This window comes from Oncorhynchus nerka, linkage group LG14 (genome assembly GCF_034236695.1).
Source record: "Oncorhynchus nerka isolate Pitt River linkage group LG14, Oner_Uvic_2.0, whole genome shotgun sequence".
Classification (NCBI taxonomy): Eukaryota; Metazoa; Chordata; class Actinopteri; order Salmoniformes; family Salmonidae; genus Oncorhynchus; species Oncorhynchus nerka.
The window spans coordinates 52,292,197-52,312,780 of NC_088409.1; the positions used below are offsets into that span (position 1 = coordinate 52,292,197).

Genomic DNA, 20,584 nt, shown 5'->3' on the forward strand with positions numbered 1-20,584 from the left:
ACTTTTAAAGAATAACCAGGCTTCTTCTACTGACGGAATGAGGTCAATATCCTTCCAGGATACCCGAGCCAGGTTGATTAGAAAGGCCTGCTCACTGAAGTGCTTTTTTGGAGCGTTTGACAGTGATTAGGGGTGGTCGTTTGACCTCAGACCCATTGCGAATGCAAGCACCGAGGCAGTGATCGCTGAGATCCTGGTTGAAGACAGCAAAGGTATATTTGGAGGTCAGGTTGGTTAGGATGATATCTATAAGGGTGCCTGTGTTTAAGGATTTGGTGGTGTACCTGGTAGGTTCATTGATAATTTGTGTGAGATTGAGGGCATCAAGCTTAGATTGTAGGATGGCCGGGGTGTTAAGCATGTCCCAGTTTAGGTCACCTAACAGCACGAGCTCTGCAGATAAACGGGGGGAGGGGGGGGGCAGTCAATTCACATATGTTGTCCAGGGCACAGCTGGGGGCAGAAGGTGGTCTATAGCAAGCGGCAAAGGTGAGAGACTTGTTTCTGGAAAGGTGGATTTTGAAAAGTAGAAGCTCAAATGGTTTGGTCACAGACCTGATGCTCCAGATACTCACCTAGCCTAAAGAAGGCCAGTTTTATTGCTTCTTTAATCAGAATAACAGTTTTCAGCTGTACTAACATAATTGCAAAAGGGTTTTCTAATGATCAATTAGCCTTTTAAAATGATCAACTTGGATTAGCTAACACAACGTCCCATTGGAACACAGGAGTGATGTTTGCTGATAATGGGCCTCTGTACGCCTATATAGATATTCCATAAAAAACAGCAGTTTCCAGCTACAACAGTCATATACAACATTAACAATGTCTACACTGTAGTTCTGATCAATTTGATGTTATTTTAATGGACAATTTATTTAGCTTTTCTTTCAAAAACAAGGGCATTTTTAAGTGACCCCAAACTTTTGAAAGGTAGTGTATATGATGGTCCTTCTTTCTTTTCAACTAGATCTGCTGTTCCAAACAAACACTAACACAACAAATCTCTCAGTCTCAATGACTTTGTTAGTCTTTCAGGAGGTTTTAACTTGTATAATTCCACCCGCAACTGTTCCGTCTGAAAATATGGTATTTTCTTTGTCATAGCGCAGGCGGTTGTGGTCCTGGTGTCCACGCATGACTCAACCATCAGTCAGTTTGACTACAAGGAGACTGGACCACTCTGACTCAGAATGATACCTGGTGACCAGCGCTTGCTGGTTGTGGATGTAGATAGTTTCTTGGATTTTAACTGTCTTTCCCTCGCGTTGTGATCATGTCTCGCTTTAAGTTTCTCCTGCTTCCATTCCACTTGTGCTTTGATGTCCGGACACAGTAGATCCAGGTGAGCTATTGGCTTTCTGCCCATCAACATCTCAGCTGGAACATGTCCTGTGGTTGTTTGTGGCATGATGCAGTACTGGAACAAGAACCGTGAGAGCTTAGTTGCGATGGTTCCCCCAGTCATCCTTTTGAGCCCCTCTTTCAGTGTCAGCACAGCCCGCTCCGCTAAGCCTTTTGAGGCCGGGTGAAACTGAGCGTTGCGGACATGGCGAATCCCATTTCTCCGCATGAATTTTTGGAACAAGTCACAGATAAAGGTTGTTGTGTCTGACTCTTGTTGAACACAAGAGAGTAAAGCATGAATTGCAAACACCTGCCAAAGCTTTTCGATGGTTGTGGCCGCTGTGATGTTGCGCTTGATGCGAGCCTAGAGCCACTTGGAGCACGCGTCCACCATCACAAGGAACATGTGGCCCATGAAAGGGCCTGCAAAGTCTATGCGTAGCCTGGACCATGGGTGGTCAGGCCACTCCTACAGATTTTTGTGTTGCGGGTTGCGCCATCTTCTGGTTGATCTGGAACTCAGAACATGATTTCACTTTGTTTTCTACGTCCTGATCCATGTTAGACCACCAGATGTAAGAGCTGGCTAAACCTTTCATCCGGTAGAACCCTGTGTGAGCCTCATGGACCTCATCCATGACTTGCAAATGGCCGGGGGGTGGACCAACCACTCTGGGCCCAGCTCAGTTTTGTGTGTGCATAAGGTCTCAGTCCATCATCCTCTATGACAGGAGGCCAACCCTGAATAAGGAATCTTTTCACTTGGGCCAGGATAGGGCCAAGATAGGATCCTGGTCTGTCCACTGTTTGATCTGTTTGGCATTCACAGGTGAGTTTGACATCAGGAAAATTGTCTCGGGAGGCACCACAGTTGTGCCGGGCATCTCTGGTAGTGGGAGACGGCTGACCGCGTCTGCATTTGAAATATTCTTCCCCGCTCTGTACATGATAGTGTACTCGTAAGCTGACAGTGTTAGGGCCCAGCGCTGTACCCTTGTTGAAGCCATTGGAGGAATGCATCTTGATTCGCTAAAATGACTAATCAGTGGTTTTTGGCCAGTGCATATGGTGAAATGATGACCGTAGAGGTACTGATGAAAGCGGTTCACAGCAAAGACTATGGCCAGACCTTCCTTGTCTAACTATGAATAACCCTTCTCAGTACTCGTCAGTGTGCCTGAAGAAAATCCAATGGGTTCTCTGACCTGTCCTCCATCTAATGGGGGAGTACTGCCCCAATGCCATAGGGCGAGGCGTTACATGACAGGATGATCTCTGTCTTGGTCAAAATGAACCAGCAGTTGTGCAGCTTCTAGTAGTGCTTTCACTTCCATGAAAGCTTTCTCTTGTGCTGGCCCCCAATTCCATTTACAGTCTTTGTGGAGCAGCTGATAAAGTGGAGCCAACACTGTTGACAGGGAGGAACTTACCACAGTAGTTCACCATGCCCAGGAACAACCTGAGCTCAGACACGTTCTTGGGTTTTGGAGCATCCTTGATTGCCCTGACTATGTCCTCCACAGGATACAGACCCTGCGTTCTGATCTTATGACCTAAATCAAATCAAATCAAATTGTATTTGTCACATACACATGGTTAGCAGATGTTAATGCGAGTGTAGCGAAATGCTTGTGCTTCTAGTTCCGACAATGCAGTGATAACCAACAAGTAATCTAACTAACAATTCCAAAACTACTGTCTTATACACAGTGTAAGGGGATAAAGAATATGTACATAAGGATATATGAATGAGTGATGGTACAGAGCAGCATACAGTAGATGGTATCGAGTACAGTATATACATATGAGATGAGTATGTAGACAAAGTAAACAAAGTGGCATAGTTAAAGTGGCTAGTGATACATGTATTACATAAGGATGCAGTCGATGATGTAGAGTACAGGATATACGTATGCATATGAGATGAATAATGTAGGGTAAGTAACATTATATAAGGTAGCATTGTTTAAAGTGGCTAGTGATATATTTACATCATTTCCCATCAATTCCCATTATTAAAGTGGCTGGAGTTGGGTCAGTGTCAATGACAGTGTGTTGGCAACAGCCACTCAATGTTAGTGGTGGCTGTTTAACAGTCTGATGGCCTTGAGATAGAAGCTGTTTTTCAGTCTCTCGGTCCCAGCTTTGATGCACCTGTACTGACCTCGCCTTCTGGATGATAGCGGGGTGAACAGGCAGTGGTTCGGTGGTTGATGTCCTTGATGATCTTTATGGCCTTCCTGTAACATCGGGTGGTGTAGGTGTCCTGGAGGGCAGGTAGTTTGCCCCGGTGATGCGTTGTGCAGACCTCACTACCTCTGGAGAGCCTTACGGTTGAGGCGGAGCAGTTGCCGTACCAGGCGGTGATACAGCCCGCCAGGATGCTCTCGATTGTGCATCTGTAGAAGTTTGTGAGTGCTTTTGGTGACAAGCCGAATTTCTTCAGCCTCCTGAGGTTGAAGAGGCGCTGCTGCGCCTTCTTCACAACGCTGTCAGTGTGAGTGGACCAATTCAGTTTGTCTGTGATGTGTATGCCGAGGAACTTAAAACTTGCTACCCTCTCCACTACTGTTCCATCGATGTGGATAGGGGGGTGTTCCCTCTGCTGTTTCCTGAAGTCCACAATCATCTCCTTAGTTTTGTTGACGTTGAGTGTGAGGTTGTCACACTCTGTGCTTGGAATGTGGACTTGCTACGCTTCAGGCGCAGACCTGTCTCTGAGAATCTCTTTAACATCTGTTCCAGATAGTGGAGGTGCCCCTGTAACCAGGATGTCGTCCAGGTACACTGCTACATGAGGGATCCCCTGCAGTAGACTGTCCATTGTCCTCTGGAAAATGGCTGGATTGGACGCCACTCTGAAAACCAAGCGGTTGTACCTGAACAAGCCTTTGAGCGTGTTGACTGTGACATACTCTTTTAAGACCTCATCCAGGAGGAGTTGTTGGTAGGCTCGACTCATGTCAAGCTTTGAGAACGTCTTCTCTCTTGCAAGCATTGCGAACTGGTCCTCCACCCGCGGCAGCTGGAAAGCATCCAGCCTAGAGGCCCTGTTGATGGTGGTTTGTAGTCCCTACATATATGCAACGTGCCGTCATTTTTCAGAATGGGAATAATTGGAGCTGCCCAGCGGGAGAACTGAATGGGAGTAATGATGTTTGTTTCCTGCAGCCGCTCCAACTCATCCTCAACTTTCTTTTTCATGGCGTAAGGCATTGTCATGGGCTTGGAAAAGTTAGGCTTGGCCTGAGGATCCACGAACAGCTTAACTGCAGTGCCCTACAGTGTGCCCAGTTCATCTTTGAAAATCTCAGGGTACTTTTGAATGACATCCTCAGTCACTCGTGTGTGTTTTATCTCACCCCAGTTCAGTTGTATTTTGGTGAGCCAGTCACACCCTAGTAAACTAGGCCCATTCCCTTTCACCACCAGGAGCTGTGGTCTCGCTTCCTGGCTTTGTATGCAATGTCCACCTCCAGAGCCCCAAGCAATGGCATCGTCACACCGGTGTACGTACACAGTCTGATCCCTGCCGGTGTGTGGGCTGAAGCCTGTTTTGAGCCCCATATTTGTTTGTAGGTCTCCTCACTGATAACAGAGGCAGAGGCCCCCGTGTCAACCTCCATTCTCATCTGCTTTCCATCGTCCTCCACTGTAGCATAGATAGGCTCCTCGCGTGGCTCACTCACATTAAATATGTTGTAGGAACAATGCTCGTCCTCCTCCTCTGTGCTCTCTAGGTGGTGAGCTACTGACTGCAGCTTCTTAGCTGGGAACTTGCCCTGCCCAGTCTGCCCACCCTCTGGCTTGCTCCTAGGACCCCTGCATTTTTTTACTAAATGTCCCTTTTTGTTGCAATTGTGACAGACAGTGTCCTTGAACTTACAGTTGTTTGCATAATGTGTTCACCCACATCTGAAACATTCCACTGCTTTTCCCCTTTTTCCTGCTGCCTCTTTTGTCACCTGATACATTGCACAACTTCCACTTTCGGCCTTTTGAATATTTATAGCATTTACAAGCCATCCCCATCCTTTGAGATAGTTCCAATGATATATTGAAAGTCAGTGTGGCTTCCACCAGCAACAGTGCTGTATGCCGTCATCATTAATGCCACAGAAGCATCCGCGCTTCGGTCTGCAGGTTGTATAACTTTTTCATTACATTTCATTATAGTACAACGGTCTGATTTGTCTAATCTTAGCAATTTCTTCTTAGCTAGCTACATAGTCGTCGTTGTATCAAAGATAATTGCGTAATTATCGTATTTCGTCGTCTCCTATCTGCCCAACACGTTCACCGTCTACCGTAGCACTGTAGTAACTATCACACTCAACTGAACGACTTGATTAGTGTAGTGTTAGCTAGCTACATAGTTGTCTTTGCTGTCTTCGTATCCAAGATAATTGTGTAGTTTAGAGTGTGGAGTCTTAGAGTGATAATTGCGTTATTATCGTATTTCGTCGTCCTCCTATCTGCCTAGCAGCTAGCCAGCTAGCATACGTTCACCGGCTACCGTAGCACTGTAGTAACTATCACACTCAACTGAACGACTTGATTAGTGTAGTATTAGCTAGCTACATAGTTGTCTTTGCTGTCTTCGTATCCAAGATAATTGTGTAGTTAGAGTGTGTAGTCTTAGAGTGATTATCTTAATTTACCGAGGTTAGCTAGCCAGCTATTTTGTCGTCCTTAACGTAGGAGACACTCCTAGCTAGCCAATAGCCAGCCAACGTCTACTGAATAGAACTTTCGCATTCCGGTCGCATTCCGCTTCGCTCCACAGGTAGTATCATATTTTAATTTCATTTCATTACAGTCCCAACGGTGTGATTTGTTTGATCATAGCTAGCTACATAGCTAGCTACATAGCCGTCTTTGTTCAAAGAGAATTGTGTAGTCTAGAGCGATTTTCTAGGTTAGCTAGCCAGCTATTGTCGTTCTCCTAACGCAACGTAACGTAACCAACACTGCTAGCTAGCCAGCTAGCCCCCGAAAAGCAGCATTGTAGAAACTTCACACTCAACGGAACGACTTGATTAGGGTAGTGTCAACAACGCAGCTAGCCTACCTCAGCAGTACTGTATCATTTTAATCATTTTAGTCAATTAGATTCTTTCTACGTAAGCTTAACTTTCTGAACATTCGAGACGTGTAGTCCACTTGTCATTCCAATCTCCTCTGCATTAGCGTAGCCTCTTCTCTAGCCTGTCAACTATGTGTCTGTCTATCCCTGTTCTCTCCTCTCTGCACAGACCATACAAACGCTCCACACCGCATGGCCGCGGCCACCCTAATCTGGTGGTCCCAGCGCGCACAACCCACGTGGAGTTCCAGGTCTCCGGTAGCCTCTGGAACTGCCGATCTGCGGCCAACAAGGCAGAGTTCATCTCAGCCTATGCCTCCCTCCAGTCCCTCGACTTCTTGGCTCTGACGGAAACATGGATCACCACAGACAACACCGCTACTCCTACTGCTCTCTCTTCGTCCGCCCACGTGCTCGCACACCCCGAGAGCTTCTGGTCAGCGGGGTGGTGGCACCGGGATCCTCATCTCTCCCAAGTGGTCATTCTCTCTTTCTCCCCTTACCCATCTGTCTATCGCCTCCTTTGAATTCCATGCTGTCACAGTTACCAGCCCTTTCAAGCTTAACATCCTTATCATTTATCGCCCTCCAGGTTCCCTCGGAGAGTTCATCAATGAGCTTGATGCCTTGATAAGCTCCTTTCCTGAGGACGGCTCACCTCTCACAGTTCTGGGCGACTTTAACCTCCCCACGTCTACCTTTGACTCATTCCTCTCTGCCTCCTTCTTTCCACTCCTCTCCTCTTTTGACCTCACCCTCTCACCTTCCCCCTACTCACAAGGCAGGCAATACGCTCGACCTCATCTTTACTAGATGCTGTTCCTCCACTAACCTCATTGCAACTCCCCTCCAAGTCTCCGACCACTACCTTGTATCCTTTTCCCTCTCGCTCTCATCCAACACTTCCCACACTGCCCCTACTCGGATGGTATCGCGCCGTCCCAACCTTCGCTCTCTCTCCCCGCTACTCTCTCCGCTTCCATCCTATCATCTCTTCCCTCTGCTCAAACCTTCTCCAACCTATCTCCTGATTCTGCCTCCTCAACCCTCCTCTCCTCCCTTTCTGCATCCTTTGACTCTCTATGTCCCCTATCCTCCAGGCCGGCTCGGTCCTCCCCTCCCGCTCCGTGGCTCGACGACTCATTGCGAGCTCACAGAACAGGGCTCCGGGCAGCCGAGCGGAAATGGAGGAAAACTCGCCTCCCTGCGGACCTGGCATCCTTTCACTCCCTCCTCTCTACATTTTCCTCCTCTGTCTCTGCTGCTAAAGCCACTTTCTACCACTCTAAATTCCAAGCATCTGCCTCTAACGCTAGGAAGCTCTTTGCCACCTTCTCCTCCCTCTTGAATCCTCCTCCCCTCCCCCTCCTCCCTCTCTGCAGATGACTTCGTCAACCATTTTGAAAAAGAAGGTCGACGACATCCGATCCTCGTTTGCTAAGTCAAACGACACCGCTGGTTCTGCTCACACTGCCCTACCCTGTGCTCTGACCTCTTTCTCCCCTCTCTCTCCAGATGACATCTCGCGTCTTGTGACGGCCGGCCGCCCAACAACCTGCCCGCTTGACCCTATCCCCTCCTCTCTTCTCCAGACCATCTCCGGTGACCTTCTCCCTTACCTCACCTCGCTCATCAACTCATCCCTGACCGCTGGCTACGTCCCTCCCGTCTTCAAGAGAGCGAGAGTTGCACCCCTTCTGAAAAAACCTACACTCGATCCCTCCGATGTCAACAACTACAGACCAGTATCCCTTCTTTCTTTTCTCTCCAAAACTCTTGAACGTGCCGTCCTTGGCCAGCTCTCCCGCTATCTCTCTCAGAATGACCTTCTTGATCCAAATCAGTCAGGTTTCAAGACTAGTCATTCAACTGAGACTGCTCTTCTCTGTATCACGGAGGCGCTCCGCACTGCTAAAGCTAACTCTCTCTCCTCTGCTCTCATCCTTCTAGACCTATCGGCTGCCTTCGATACTGTGAACCATCAGATCCTCCTCTCCACCCTCTCCGAGTTGGGCATCTCCGGCGCGGCCCACGCTTGGATTGCGTCCTACCTGACAGGTCGCTCCTACCAGGTGGCGTGGCGAGAATCCGTCTCCTCACCACGTGCTCTCACCACTGGTGTCCCCCAGGGCTCTGTTCTAGGCCCTCTCCTATTCTCGCTATACACCAAGTCACTTGGCTCTGTCATAACCTCACATGGTCTCTCCTATCATTGCTATGCAGACAACACACAATTAATCTTCTCCTTTCCCCTTCTGACGACCAGGTGGCGAATCGCATCTCTGCATGTCTGGCAGACATATCAGTGTGGATGACGGATCATCACCTCAAGCTGAACCTCGGCAAGACGGAGCTGCTCTTCCTCCCGGGAAGGACTGCCCGTTCCATGATCTCGCCATCACGGTTGACAACTCCATTGTGTCCTCGTCCCAGAGCGCTAAGAACCTTGGCGTGATCCTGGACAACACCCTGTCGTTCTCAAATAACATCAAGGCGGTGGCCCGTTCCTGTAGGTTCATGCTCTACAACATCCGCAGAGTACGACCCTGCCTCACACAGGAAGCGGCGCAGGTCCTAATCCAGGCACTTGTCATCTCCCGTCTGGATTACTGCAACTCGCTGTTGGCTGGGCTCCCTGCCTGTGCCATTAAACCCCTACAACTCATCCAGAACGCCGCAGCCCGTCTGGTGTTCAACCTTCCCAAGTTCTCTCACGTCACCCCGCTCCTCCGCTCTCTCCACTGGCTTCCAGTTGAAGCTCGCATCCGCTACAAGACCATGGTGCTTGCCTACGGAGCTGTGAGGGGAACGGCACCTCAGTACCTCCAGGCTCTGATCAGGCCCTACACCCAAACAAGGGCACTGCGTTCATCCACCTCTGGCCTGCTCGCCTCCCTACCACTGAGGAAGTACAGTTCCCGCTCAGCCCAGTCAAAACTGTTCGCTGCTCTGGCCCCCCAATGGTGGAACAAACTCCCTCACGACGCCAGGACAGCGGAGTCAATCACCACCTTCCGGAGACACCTGAAACCCCACCTCTTTAAGGAATACCTAGGATAGGATAAAGTAATCCTTCTCACCCCCCTTAAAAGACCTAGATGCACTATTGTAAAGTGGCTGTTCCACTGGATGTCATAAGGTGAAAGCACCAATTTGTAAGTCGCTCTGGATAAGAGCGTCTGCTAAATGACTTAAATGTAAATGTAAATGACTAATCTGTCATGGAGCATGTTCTCTAACATAGCCCCAAACTCACAATGTTCAGAGAGTTCACATAATTCAGCAACAAAGCTATCAACAGACTGACTGGAAAATGGCAGTTAAACTAGAACCTATGGACAATCACTGGCTTTGGATTGTGGTGAGTCTGAACGAGAGCAACTAAATCCACAAAATGAATTTCTCCCGGTCTCCGTTGTGTAGCCAAATTCCTCATTAGCTTTTAGGTTTTAGCCCCACACACACTCAAGCCTCATCTGTAATTCTATTGGCCAAGAAAAAGCATCCCTACCTTTCCACATATTCTGTTCAGACCTCGTTCTCTTCCATAAACTTAGTGATAGTCCCAAACATTGCCATTATAACGCCAACTTGTCCTTGACCCTCATTATCGATTTTCACTTGCTACTGATTGTCACCATCGATGTTTCCCTCCAGTGGCGGCTGCTCTCTGTCGCTCATTGAGCTAGCTATCTAGCTAAGTGACTAACTCCACTGTTTCTTAGCTAGCTAGCACATCGCCCTGTACATGCTAATAAAGTTTTATGCTCATCGCCAAAAAGATGTAGTAACTTGACAAGGAATTCCCACACGCATTTCAATATTACTTTCACCCTAAGAAATAGAACGTGTACAGCCATGTACAAACACAGCCAAACAATACAGCCCACTCAACGTGGTAGAGTCGCATTGTACAGATCCGACAGGGTGACGACATAATCCAAGGGGAAAGGTCACGGTCAATGCCAATAATAACCATGCACACATGAATAGCAATCATACTATACTGCTGGTAAGTAAAATACATATTCAATGTCATTATTTATATAGGGTCCACACTAGAACATACAGTCAAAGTCAGAAGTTTACATAAACTAGTTTTAATGACTCCAACCGAAGTGTTTCAACCACTCCACATATTTCTTGTTATCAAACTATAATTTTGGCAAGTCGGTTTATGCATGCCCATACCCTAACTCCACCACCTCCATGAGGCACACGCTGTCTGCCATCTTCCCGGTAGAGTTGAAACCAGGATTCATCTGGGAAGAGCTCACTTCTCCAGTGTGCCAGTGGCCATCGAAGGTGAGCATTTGCCCACTGAAGTCGGTTACAAGGCCAAACTGCAGTCAGGTCAAGACCCGGGTGAGGACGAAGAACACGCAGATGAGCTTCCCTGTTTTCTGACCATTTGTGCTGAAAGATTTTGGTTGTGCAAACCCAGTTTCATCCGGGTGGCTGGTCTCAGACAATCAAGTGAAGAAGCAGGATGTGGAGGACCTGGGCTGGCGTGGTTACACATGCTCTGCGGTTGTGAGTCCAGTTGGACCTACTGCCAAATTCTCTAAAACGACGTTGGAGGCGGCTAACAGTAGAGAAATTAACTTTAAATTCTCTGGCAACAGCTCTGGTGGATATTCCTGCAGTCAGCATGCCAATTGCACGCTCCCTCAAAACTTGAGACATCTGTGGCATTGTGTTGTGTGACAAAACTGCACATTTTAGAGTGGCCTTTTATTGTTCCCAGCACATGGTGCACCTGTGTAATGATCATGCTGTTTAATCAGATTCAAATTTGTGCACAACATTTGAGAGAAATAAGCTTTTTATATGTGTGGAAAAAGGTTTTGCCATATTTTATTCAGCTCATTTCAACATGCGACCAAAATTAAGGAAATCAGTCAATTGAAATAAATAAATTAGGCCCTAATCTATGGATTTTTGTCAAACCCCTCCAAGTGTCACCGTCTTCCCCATTATCTCCAGTGTATTTATACCTGTGTTCTCTTTTTGTCTGTTGCAGTTCACTTTGTTTCATCTAGCCTACCATAGTTCTCCTGGTTTTGACCATTCTGCCTGCCCTGACCCTGAGCCTGCCTGCCGTTCTGTACCTTGTCACACAACCCTTGAATTACTGTCCTCTGCCGGCCCTGACCCTGAGCCTGCCTGCCGTTCTGTATCTTTTCAACTCTGCTCTGGATTTCTGACCTCTGCCTGCCCTTAACCTGTTGTTTACCTTCCCCCCCCTGTTTTGTAATACACATTGGTTACTTTGAAACTGTCTGCATCTGGGTCTTCTCCTGAACCTTGACAGTACAAAACTGGCCATGATGGACCCAGCAGACTCGGACCAGCTCCCCAATGCTGTCTCCTCCCAAAGAGCCACAATTGAAGGCACGAGGAGTTGCTTCATGGTCTTACGGAAGGGTTCCAGACCTTGGCCGAACGCCATGACAGTGAGTTGAACACATTGCTGGAGCAATTCTGCAGGTTGAATGTCAGGCAGCCTACCACGGCAGTAACCGCCCAGCATCTCGATCACCTGGCTGTTAGCAGCGTGGCCTCCCCGGCCACCCCGGTTTCCCGAGAACCCCGCTTGCCTCCCCCGGAATGCTTCGCTGGAGACTCGGGAACCTGTTGGGCGTTTCTCATGCAGTGTTCAAGCTGCAAGCTGCAGCCCTCCTCCTTCCCCTCGAACAGCTCAAAGATTGCATACCTCATCACACTGATGTCCAGGAGGGCTCTAGCCTGGGCTATGGCTGTGTGGGAACAACAGTCGACCGTATGCTTCAGTCTGGAGGAGTTTGTGGCGGAGGGGGAAGAAGGTTTTGATTCCCCAATTGTCCGGGAGAGGAGCCTGCCCGGAAGTTACTCCAGCTTCGACAAGACTATGCAGACTATACGGTGGATTTCGGCACATTGGCAGCTGAGAGTGCCTGGAACCCGGAATCGCTATTAGACACATTCCAGCACGGATTATCGGAGGAAGTGAAGGACGAGCTAGCAGCCCAGGAACTACCGACCGATCTCGACTCACTCATTGCCTGCTCCAAAACTGCCATAAAAAGCCAGACCACGGTTTGCAACTGCACATGGGGACAAAGGTCGTACTTTTTGGAGAGAAAGTGTCCTCTGGTCTGATGAAACAAAAATAGAACTGTTTGGCCATAATGACCATCATTATGTTTAGAGGAAAAGGGCGTGGCTTGCAAGCCAAAGAACACCATCCCAGCCGTAAAGCACAGGGTGGCAGCATCATCTTGTTGGGGTGCTTTGCTGCAGGGCGGACTGGTGCACATCACCAAATAGATGGCATCATTAGGGAGGAAAATGATGTGGATATATTGAAGCAACATCTCAAGACATCAGTCAGGAAGTTGAAGCTTGGTCGCAAATGCGTCTTCCAAATGGACAATGACCCCAAGCATACTTCCAAAGTTGCTTGGGGTCTAAATGTATTTGGCTAAGGTATATGTAAACTTCCAACTTCAACTGTATATGTATATTGCTTTTTAATGGAGGTTTTGGAGCAGTGGCTTCTTCCTTGCTAAGAGGCCTTTCAGGTTATGTCGATATAGGACTCGTTTTACTTTGGATATAGATATTTTTGTACCTGTTTCCTCCAGCATCTTCACAAGGTTCTTTGCTGTTGTTCTGGGATTCTTTGCACTTTTCGCACCAAAGTACGTTAATTTCTAGGAGACAGAACGCGTTTCCTTCCTGAGCGGTATGATGGCTGCGTGGTCCCATGGTGTTTATACTTGCGTACTATTATTTGTACAGATGAACGTGGTTTCTTCGTTTGGAAATTGGATGAACCAGACTTGTGGAGGTCTTCACGACTTCAACTGTATTTTTACCTCAGGTTCTTCCACTGAGGTAAAAATATATATTTTACATGGAAGACCCGGCCAAAAGATCCTACATATCAATATGTTCATGTAAAAGAGCATAACACATATTTGTGATTGACAATATTGCTTACGGTGATCAGTGCATTCGTCCCAAGAGGGCTGGCATGTCCATGATGACTTATATCCCATCAACGTGTCATTCCTCCCTTTAGTTTTGTCCTTCTTTTTGGTGCAGTCCCAGCCATCAAAGAAGCTCTGTGGAGGGGTAGGGAAGTATATGTTAATGATACTAATACACCAATACACCAATACCACCCTTCCCCTATCGAGTCAAACATATTTACAATGAGTCTCTTCTAAACCATTATATCTGCAGTTGTCTGTTGTGTTTGAGAGATGTAAGGGGGAAATAGAAAATTAATGGGTATAATTGGAGCAATATCTTTCAAGTAGTGAGCCAATGCATACATCATGACGGTGTAGTGCTATTCAAAGACCATTCGAACTGAAAGGGAGTTCAAAAGCATCATAGATGACAAGTAGCTACCCGTTCACATTAACTGATCATGCAGAACATGTGGAAGAGCCTTAGCTTCATGTTCACACACAGACAGAGCACTCTAGTGAATCCCATACATCCTGCCTAGTCATCGCCCCATGCACAATTCTGTTCCAACATGCTCCTGTCCTCTCATCAACATGCCCCACTATCGCCATCTTATGACAGTCCTGACTCCAGCAGCAGGATGCTCTCATCAACCAAACTACTCCTCTCCCCTAGTGTGTGGGGCCAAGTTTCCCCCCACACACACCCCTGTGGTTGTTCAGCCCCCAGGGGGGGGACTGTGGGTGAATACAAGCCTGCATGCTGAGCAGGGGAATTACAACCCCGCTGCTCCCCACAGAGAGAGTAACCACCCAAACTCTGCCTGGGATTACACCAACCCGCCCACTTTTCCCCAATACAGACTTGGAGATTTAGGCCCATTGATCGGGGTGGAGGATGCAGGGAGGGAGGGAGGGAGGGAGGGGTTAATTGGTTCTGAGGATCACACAAAAAATGAAGAGTAATACTCGAATGAAAGACAAGATGAGACACAGTGAAGAACAGTCTGAGCCGTTACATAACTGTGTTCTGAATAATTTTGCTGCAGTGTTTACAAATTATCGCTGTCTTTTTTCTCCCCCAGTGCAATATTACTGTGTCAACCAGCCCACCGGTTTTGACTACTTTCCTTTTTCCTAATCATGGAGAAGTATCCCACCGGGGAGAAATGTTTCAGGGCTGTGTGCCCTCCAAAATGTGGCCCGACGCATCCAGACAGCCATGGAAATCAGCCTTTACAGAGGTACTGGAATAATAAGTGGGTTAAGTTCTGCTTGTCTCCCAAAACAAAACATTTCCCTCTCTACCTATGGTCAAGTACAGACTCAGATAAAGTACAGACTCAACTAAGAACAAATTCTTATTTACAATGATGGCCTACCCAGGCCAAACCCTCCCCTAACCCGGACGATGCTGGGCCAATTGTGCACCGCCCTATGGCACTCCTGATCACGGCTGGTTGTGATACAGCCCGAGATCAAACCAGGGTCTGCGCCACTCGGGAGCCCTCGGAAGATAATGGAACTGAGTGAGACTCTCCTTAACATACACTCCCTGATGCATAAAGAAGTTTGGAACAGAGTCCTCCAAGGCTTCTCTCCTTAATTGTAGGCGATGACTTAACAAAATGACTCCCTCGTTGTGCCGTGCACCACTTAATAACACTTTCAACTTGGTGGCATCCTATACAAGCCTAAAAACCTCTGTTGAGAATTCTCCTCCAACCAGAGTACAGAGGTTCTTCTTTTTTCAGTGTGGTACTGGAGATCAGCCAGGGGTTGGAAGCCACCGAGCTCCCGATGCTTAGACAATTGGCGGTCACTGGGCTGGGGAACAAATGGCCTGGTCTGGAGAACCGCTGGGGATTGGGGCTTCATCAGCAACAGCCACTCTGACAGAGGGGCTATTTGAGCTCCAGACAATGATGATTTTTTAATAGTCTCACAGTGACCTTGGTCCAGGAAGTGTATTTTACCCCTGATCATGCATTTTCACAATCTGTAACAACTGGGACGTGAGTGATAACTTCACACAATCTGACTACTAAATGCATAATCTCCCGTCGACAATTTTTACTTTTAAATTATGACTTATTCTACATTTTAAACCCCTAAATAGTGTACGGTGACAAGACTACAAACTTGTATTTTCGCACACCATTATTTTCCAGCAACACACCATTATACCAACCAAACACACATCAGCCACAACCATGCCTCTGTACCTATACTTCCTACCTCGTACTCCTGTTTGAAGCCGTACCCCTCTGCAGTTTTCATCTGGTTGATGTGCTGGAGAAGGTCAGCCACGCGCACAGCAGGGTGGAGCTGACCGGTGTGGTAGGGTGAGCCCTTACGCCCACACTGGCGTCGTGGTGAACCCCCCAGAAGACTACTGGACTCGTTCACTGAGCTACACTGCTCACCTGTGAGAGAAGGACAAAGGAAGGGGGCACCATTAGGCATAGAGTTACACACAAAAGGTGGTATCTGAAATTGAGTAATTTGCAACTTCATTTTTCATATGAAACTCCTGTTGATGTCAATGCCAGTCAATATTCCATATGCTCAGTGGTGACCCGTTATTCAGGGCAGGTGGGGCAGAGCCCCCACCTGTTTTGAGCCCCCCATTTTTAGGTACATTTTTTGGGGGATACATTTTTTCCTGGTTTGCTTGTTATTTTGGCATTAATACACGTCACATATCAGATTGCAAACAATGTAAAACAAATGTCATTGAGTTAATAAAGCCGCAAAAAACAAGGCAGCTCCAAAATGCAGGTGTTTCAGCCTAGCTCAGTGCTTTGTGGTGGTGGGGCAAGCCAGCAGAAAATACAGAGCGTTGTGCCTGATTGGCTCAGTTTTCTGTCATGATTGGCTAAGTTTTCTATCAAATCAAATCAAATTTATTTATATAGCCCTTCGTACATCAGCTGATATCTCAAAGTGCTGTACAGAAACCCAGCCTAAAACCCCAAACAGCAAACAATGCAGGTGTAAAAGCACGGTGGCTAGGAAAAACTCCCTAGAAAGGCCAAAACCTAGGAAGAAACCTAGAGAGGAACCAGGCTATGTGGGGTGGCCAGTCCTCTTCTGGCTGTGCCGGGTAGAGATTATAACAGAACATGACCAAGATGTTCAAATGTTCATAAATGACCAGCATGGTCGAATAATAATAAGGCAGAACAGTTGAAACTGGAGCAGCAGCACAGTCAGGTGGACTGGGGACAGCAAGGAGTCATCATGTCAGGTAGTCCTGGGGCACGGTCCTAGGGCTCAGGTCCTCCGAGAGAGAGAGAAAGAAAGAGAGAATTAGAGAGAGCATATGTGGGGTGGCCAGTCCTCTTCTGGCTGTGCCGGGTGGAGATTATAACAGAACGTGGCCAAGATGTTCAAATGTTCATAAATGACCAGCATGGTTGAATAATAGTAAGGCAGAACAGTTGAAACTGGAGCAGCAGCATGGCCAGGTGGACTGGGGACAGCAAGGAGTCATCATGTCAGGTAGTTCTGGGACATGGTCCTAGGGCCCAGGCCAGTTGAAACTGGAGCAGCAGCATGGCCAGGTGGACTGGGGACAGCAAGGAGTCATCATGTCAGGTAGTCCTGGGGCATGGTCCTAGGGCTCAGGTCCTCCGAGAGAGAGAAAGAAAGAGAGAAGGAGAGAATTAGAGAACGCACACTTAGATTCACACAGGACACCGAATAGGACAGGAGAAGTACTCCAGATATAACAAACTGACCCTAGCCCCGACACATAAACTAATGCAGCATAAATACTGGAGGCTGAGACAGGAGGGGTCAGGAGACACTGTGGCCCCATCCGAGGACACCCCGGACAGGGCCAAACAGGAAGGATATAACCCCACCCACTTTGCCAAAGCACAGCCCCCACACCACTAGAGGGATATCTTCAACCACCAACTTACCATCCTGAGACAAGGCCGAGTATAGCCCACAAAGATCTCCGCCACGGCACAACCCAAGGGGCGCCAACCCAGACAGGCCGACCACAACAGTGAATCAACCCACCCAGGTGACGCACCCCCCCAGGGACGGCATGAGAGAGCCCCAGTAAGCCAGTGACTCAGCCCCGTAACAGGGTAGAGGCAGAGAATCCCAGTGGAAAGAGGGGAATCGGCCAGGCAGAGACAGCAAGGGCGGTTCGTTGCTCCAGAGCCTTTCCGTTCACCTTCCCACTCCTGGGCCAGACTACACTCAATCATATGACCCACTGAAGAGATGAGTCTTCAGTAAAGACTTAAAGGTTGAGACCGAGTTTGCGTCTCTGACATGGGTAGGCAGACCGTTCCATAAAAATGGAGCTCTATAGGAGAAAGCCCTGCCTCCAGCTGTTTGCTTAGAAATTCTAGGGACAATTAGGAGGCCTGCGTCTTGTGACCGTAGCGTACGTGTAGGTATGTACGGCAGGACCAAATCAGAGAGATAGGTAGGAGCAAGCCCATGTAATGCTTTGTAGGTTAGCAGTAAAACCTTGAAATCAGCCCTTGCTTTGACAGGAAGCCAGTGTAGAGAGGCTAGCACTGGAGTAATATGATCAAATTTTTTGGTTCTAGTCAGGATTCTAGCAGCCGTATTCAGCACTAACTGAAGTTTATTTAGTGCTTTATCCGGGTAGCCGGAAAATAGAGCATTGCAGTAGTCTAACCTAGAAGTGACAAAAGCATGGATAAATTTTTCTGCATCATTTTTGGACAGAAAGTTTCTGATTTTTGCAATGTTACGTAGATGGAAAAAAGCTGTCCTCGAAATGGTCTTGATATGTTCTTCAAAAGAGAGATCAGGGTCCAGAGTAACGCCGAGGTCCTTCACAGTTTTATTTGAGACGACTGTACAACCATTAAGATTAATTGTCAGATTCAACAGAAGATCTCTTTGTTTCTTGGGACCTAGAACAAGCATCTCTGTTTTGTCCGAGTTTAATAGTAGAAAGTTTGCAGCCATCCACTTCCTTATGTCTGAAACACATGCTTCTAGCGAGGGCAATTTTGGGGCTTCACCATGTTTCATTGAAATGTACAGCTGTGTGTCATCCGCATAGCAGTGAAAGTTTACATTATGTTTTCGAATAACATCCCCAAGAGGTAAAATATATAGTGAAAACAATAGTGGTCCTAAAACAGAACCTTGAGGAACACCGAAATTTACAGTTGATTTGTCAGAGGACAAACCATTCACAGAGACAAACTGATATCTTTCCGACAGATAAGATCTAAACCAGGCCAGAACATGTCCGTGTAGACCAATTTGGGTTTCCAATCTCTCCAAAAGAATGTGGTGATCGATGGTATCAAAAGCAGCACTAAGGTCTAGGAGCACGAGGACAGATGCAGAGCCTCGGTCCGTTGCCATTAAAATGTAATTTACCACCTTCACAAGTGCCGTCTCAGTGCTATGATGGGGTCTAAAACCAGACTGAAGCATTTCGTATACATTGTTTGTCTTCAGGAAGGCAGTGAGTTGCTGCGCAACAGCCTTCTCTAAAATTTTGAGAGGAATGGAAGATTCGATATAGGCCGATAGTTTTTATATTTTCTGGGTCAAGGTTTGGCTTTTTCAGAGAGGCTTTATTACTGCCACTTTTAGTGAGTTTGGTACACATCCAGTGGATAGAGAGCCGTTTATTATGTTCAACATAGGAGGGCCAAGCACAGGAAGCAGCTCTTTCAGTAGTTTAGTTGGAATAGGGTCCAGTATGCAGCTTGAAGGTTTAGAGGCCATGATTATTTTCATCATTGTGTCAAGAGATATAGTACTAAAAGACTTGAGCGTCTCTCTTGATCCTAGGTCCTGGCAGAGTTGTGCAGACTCAGGACAACTGAGGTTTGGAGGAATACGCAGGTTTAAAGAGGAGTCCGTAATTTGCTTTCTAATAATCATAATCTTTTCCTCAAAGAAGTTCATGAATTTATCACTGCTAAAGTGAAAGTCATCCTCTCTTGGGGAATGCTGCTTTTTAGTTAGCTTTGCGACAGTATCAAAAAGGAATTTCGGATTGTTCTTATTTTCCTCAATTAAGTTAGAAAAATAGGATGATCGAGCAGCAGTAAGGGCTCTTCGGTACTGCACGGTACCGTCCTTCCAAGCTAGTCGGAAGACTTCCAGTTTGGTGTGGCGCCATTTCCGTTCCAATTTTCTGGAAGCTTGCTTCAGAGCTCGGGTATTTTCTGTGTACCAGGGAGCTAGTTTCTTATGAGACATTTTTTTAGTTTTTAGGGTGCAACTGCATCTAGGGTATTGCGCAAGGTTAAATTGAGATACTCAGTTAGGTGGTTAACGGATTTTTGTCCTCTGGCGTCCTTGGGTAGGCAGAGGGAGTCTGGAAGGGCATCAAGGAATCTTTGTGTTGTCTGTGAATTTATAGCACGACTTTTGATGTTCCTTGGTTGGGGTCTGAGCAGATTATTTGTTGCAATTGCAAACGTAATAAAATGGTGGTCCGATAGTCCAGGATTATGAGGAAAAACATTAAGATCCACAACATTTATTCCATGGGACAAAACTAGGTCCAGCGTATGACTGTGACAGTGAGTGGGTCCAGAGACATGTTGGACAAAACCCACTGAGTCGATGATGGCTCCGAAAGCCTTTTGGAGTGGGTCTGTGGACTTTTCCATGTGAATATTAAAGTCACCAAAGATTAGAATATTATCTGCAATGACTACAAGGTCCGATAGGAATTCAGGGAACTCAGTGAGAAACGCTGTATATGGCCCAGGAGGCCTGTAAACAGTAGCTATAAAAAGTGATTGAGTAGGCTGCATAGATTTCATGACTAGAAGCTCAAAAGACGAAAACGTCATTTTTTTTTTGTAAATTGAAATTTGCTATCGTAAATGTTAGCAACACCTCCGCCTTTGCGGGATGCACGGGGATATGGTCACTAGTGTAGCCAGGAGGTGAGGCCTCATTTAACACAGTAAATTCATCAGGCTTAAGCCATGTTTCAGTCAGGCCAATCACATCAAGATTATGATCAGTGATTAGTTCATTGACTATAATTGCCTTTGAAGTAAGGGATCTAACATTAAGTAGCCCTATTTTGAGAAGTGAGGTATCATGATCTCTTTCAGTAATGACAGGAATGGAGGTGGTCTTTATCCTAGTGAGATTGCTAAGGCGAACACCGCCATGTTTAGTTTTGCCCAACCTAGGTCGAGGCACAGACACG

At 47.1% G+C, this 20,584-nt stretch overlaps 1 protein-coding gene across 3 annotated transcripts in view; it reads right to left on the bottom strand.

Moving 5' to 3' along the window:
• LOC115141434 (receptor-type tyrosine-protein phosphatase U) overlaps positions 1–20,584 on the bottom strand; it is a 272,604-nt gene that overhangs the window by 37,098 nt on the left and 214,922 nt on the right. For 2 of the 3 annotated variants that reach the window (XM_065000165.1, XM_029680299.2), the window contains exons 16-18: positions 15,631–15,818; positions 13,419–13,542; positions 2,778–2,900 (exon numbers count right to left, since the gene is read on the bottom strand). In XM_065000165.1, coding sequence (XP_064856237.1) covers positions 2,778–2,900; positions 13,419–13,542; positions 15,631–15,818 — 435 coding nt within the window. The remainder of the gene's footprint in view (positions 1–2,777; positions 2,901–13,418; positions 13,543–15,630; positions 15,819–20,584) is intronic. The other variant, XM_029680301.2, reaches the window with a different exon arrangement.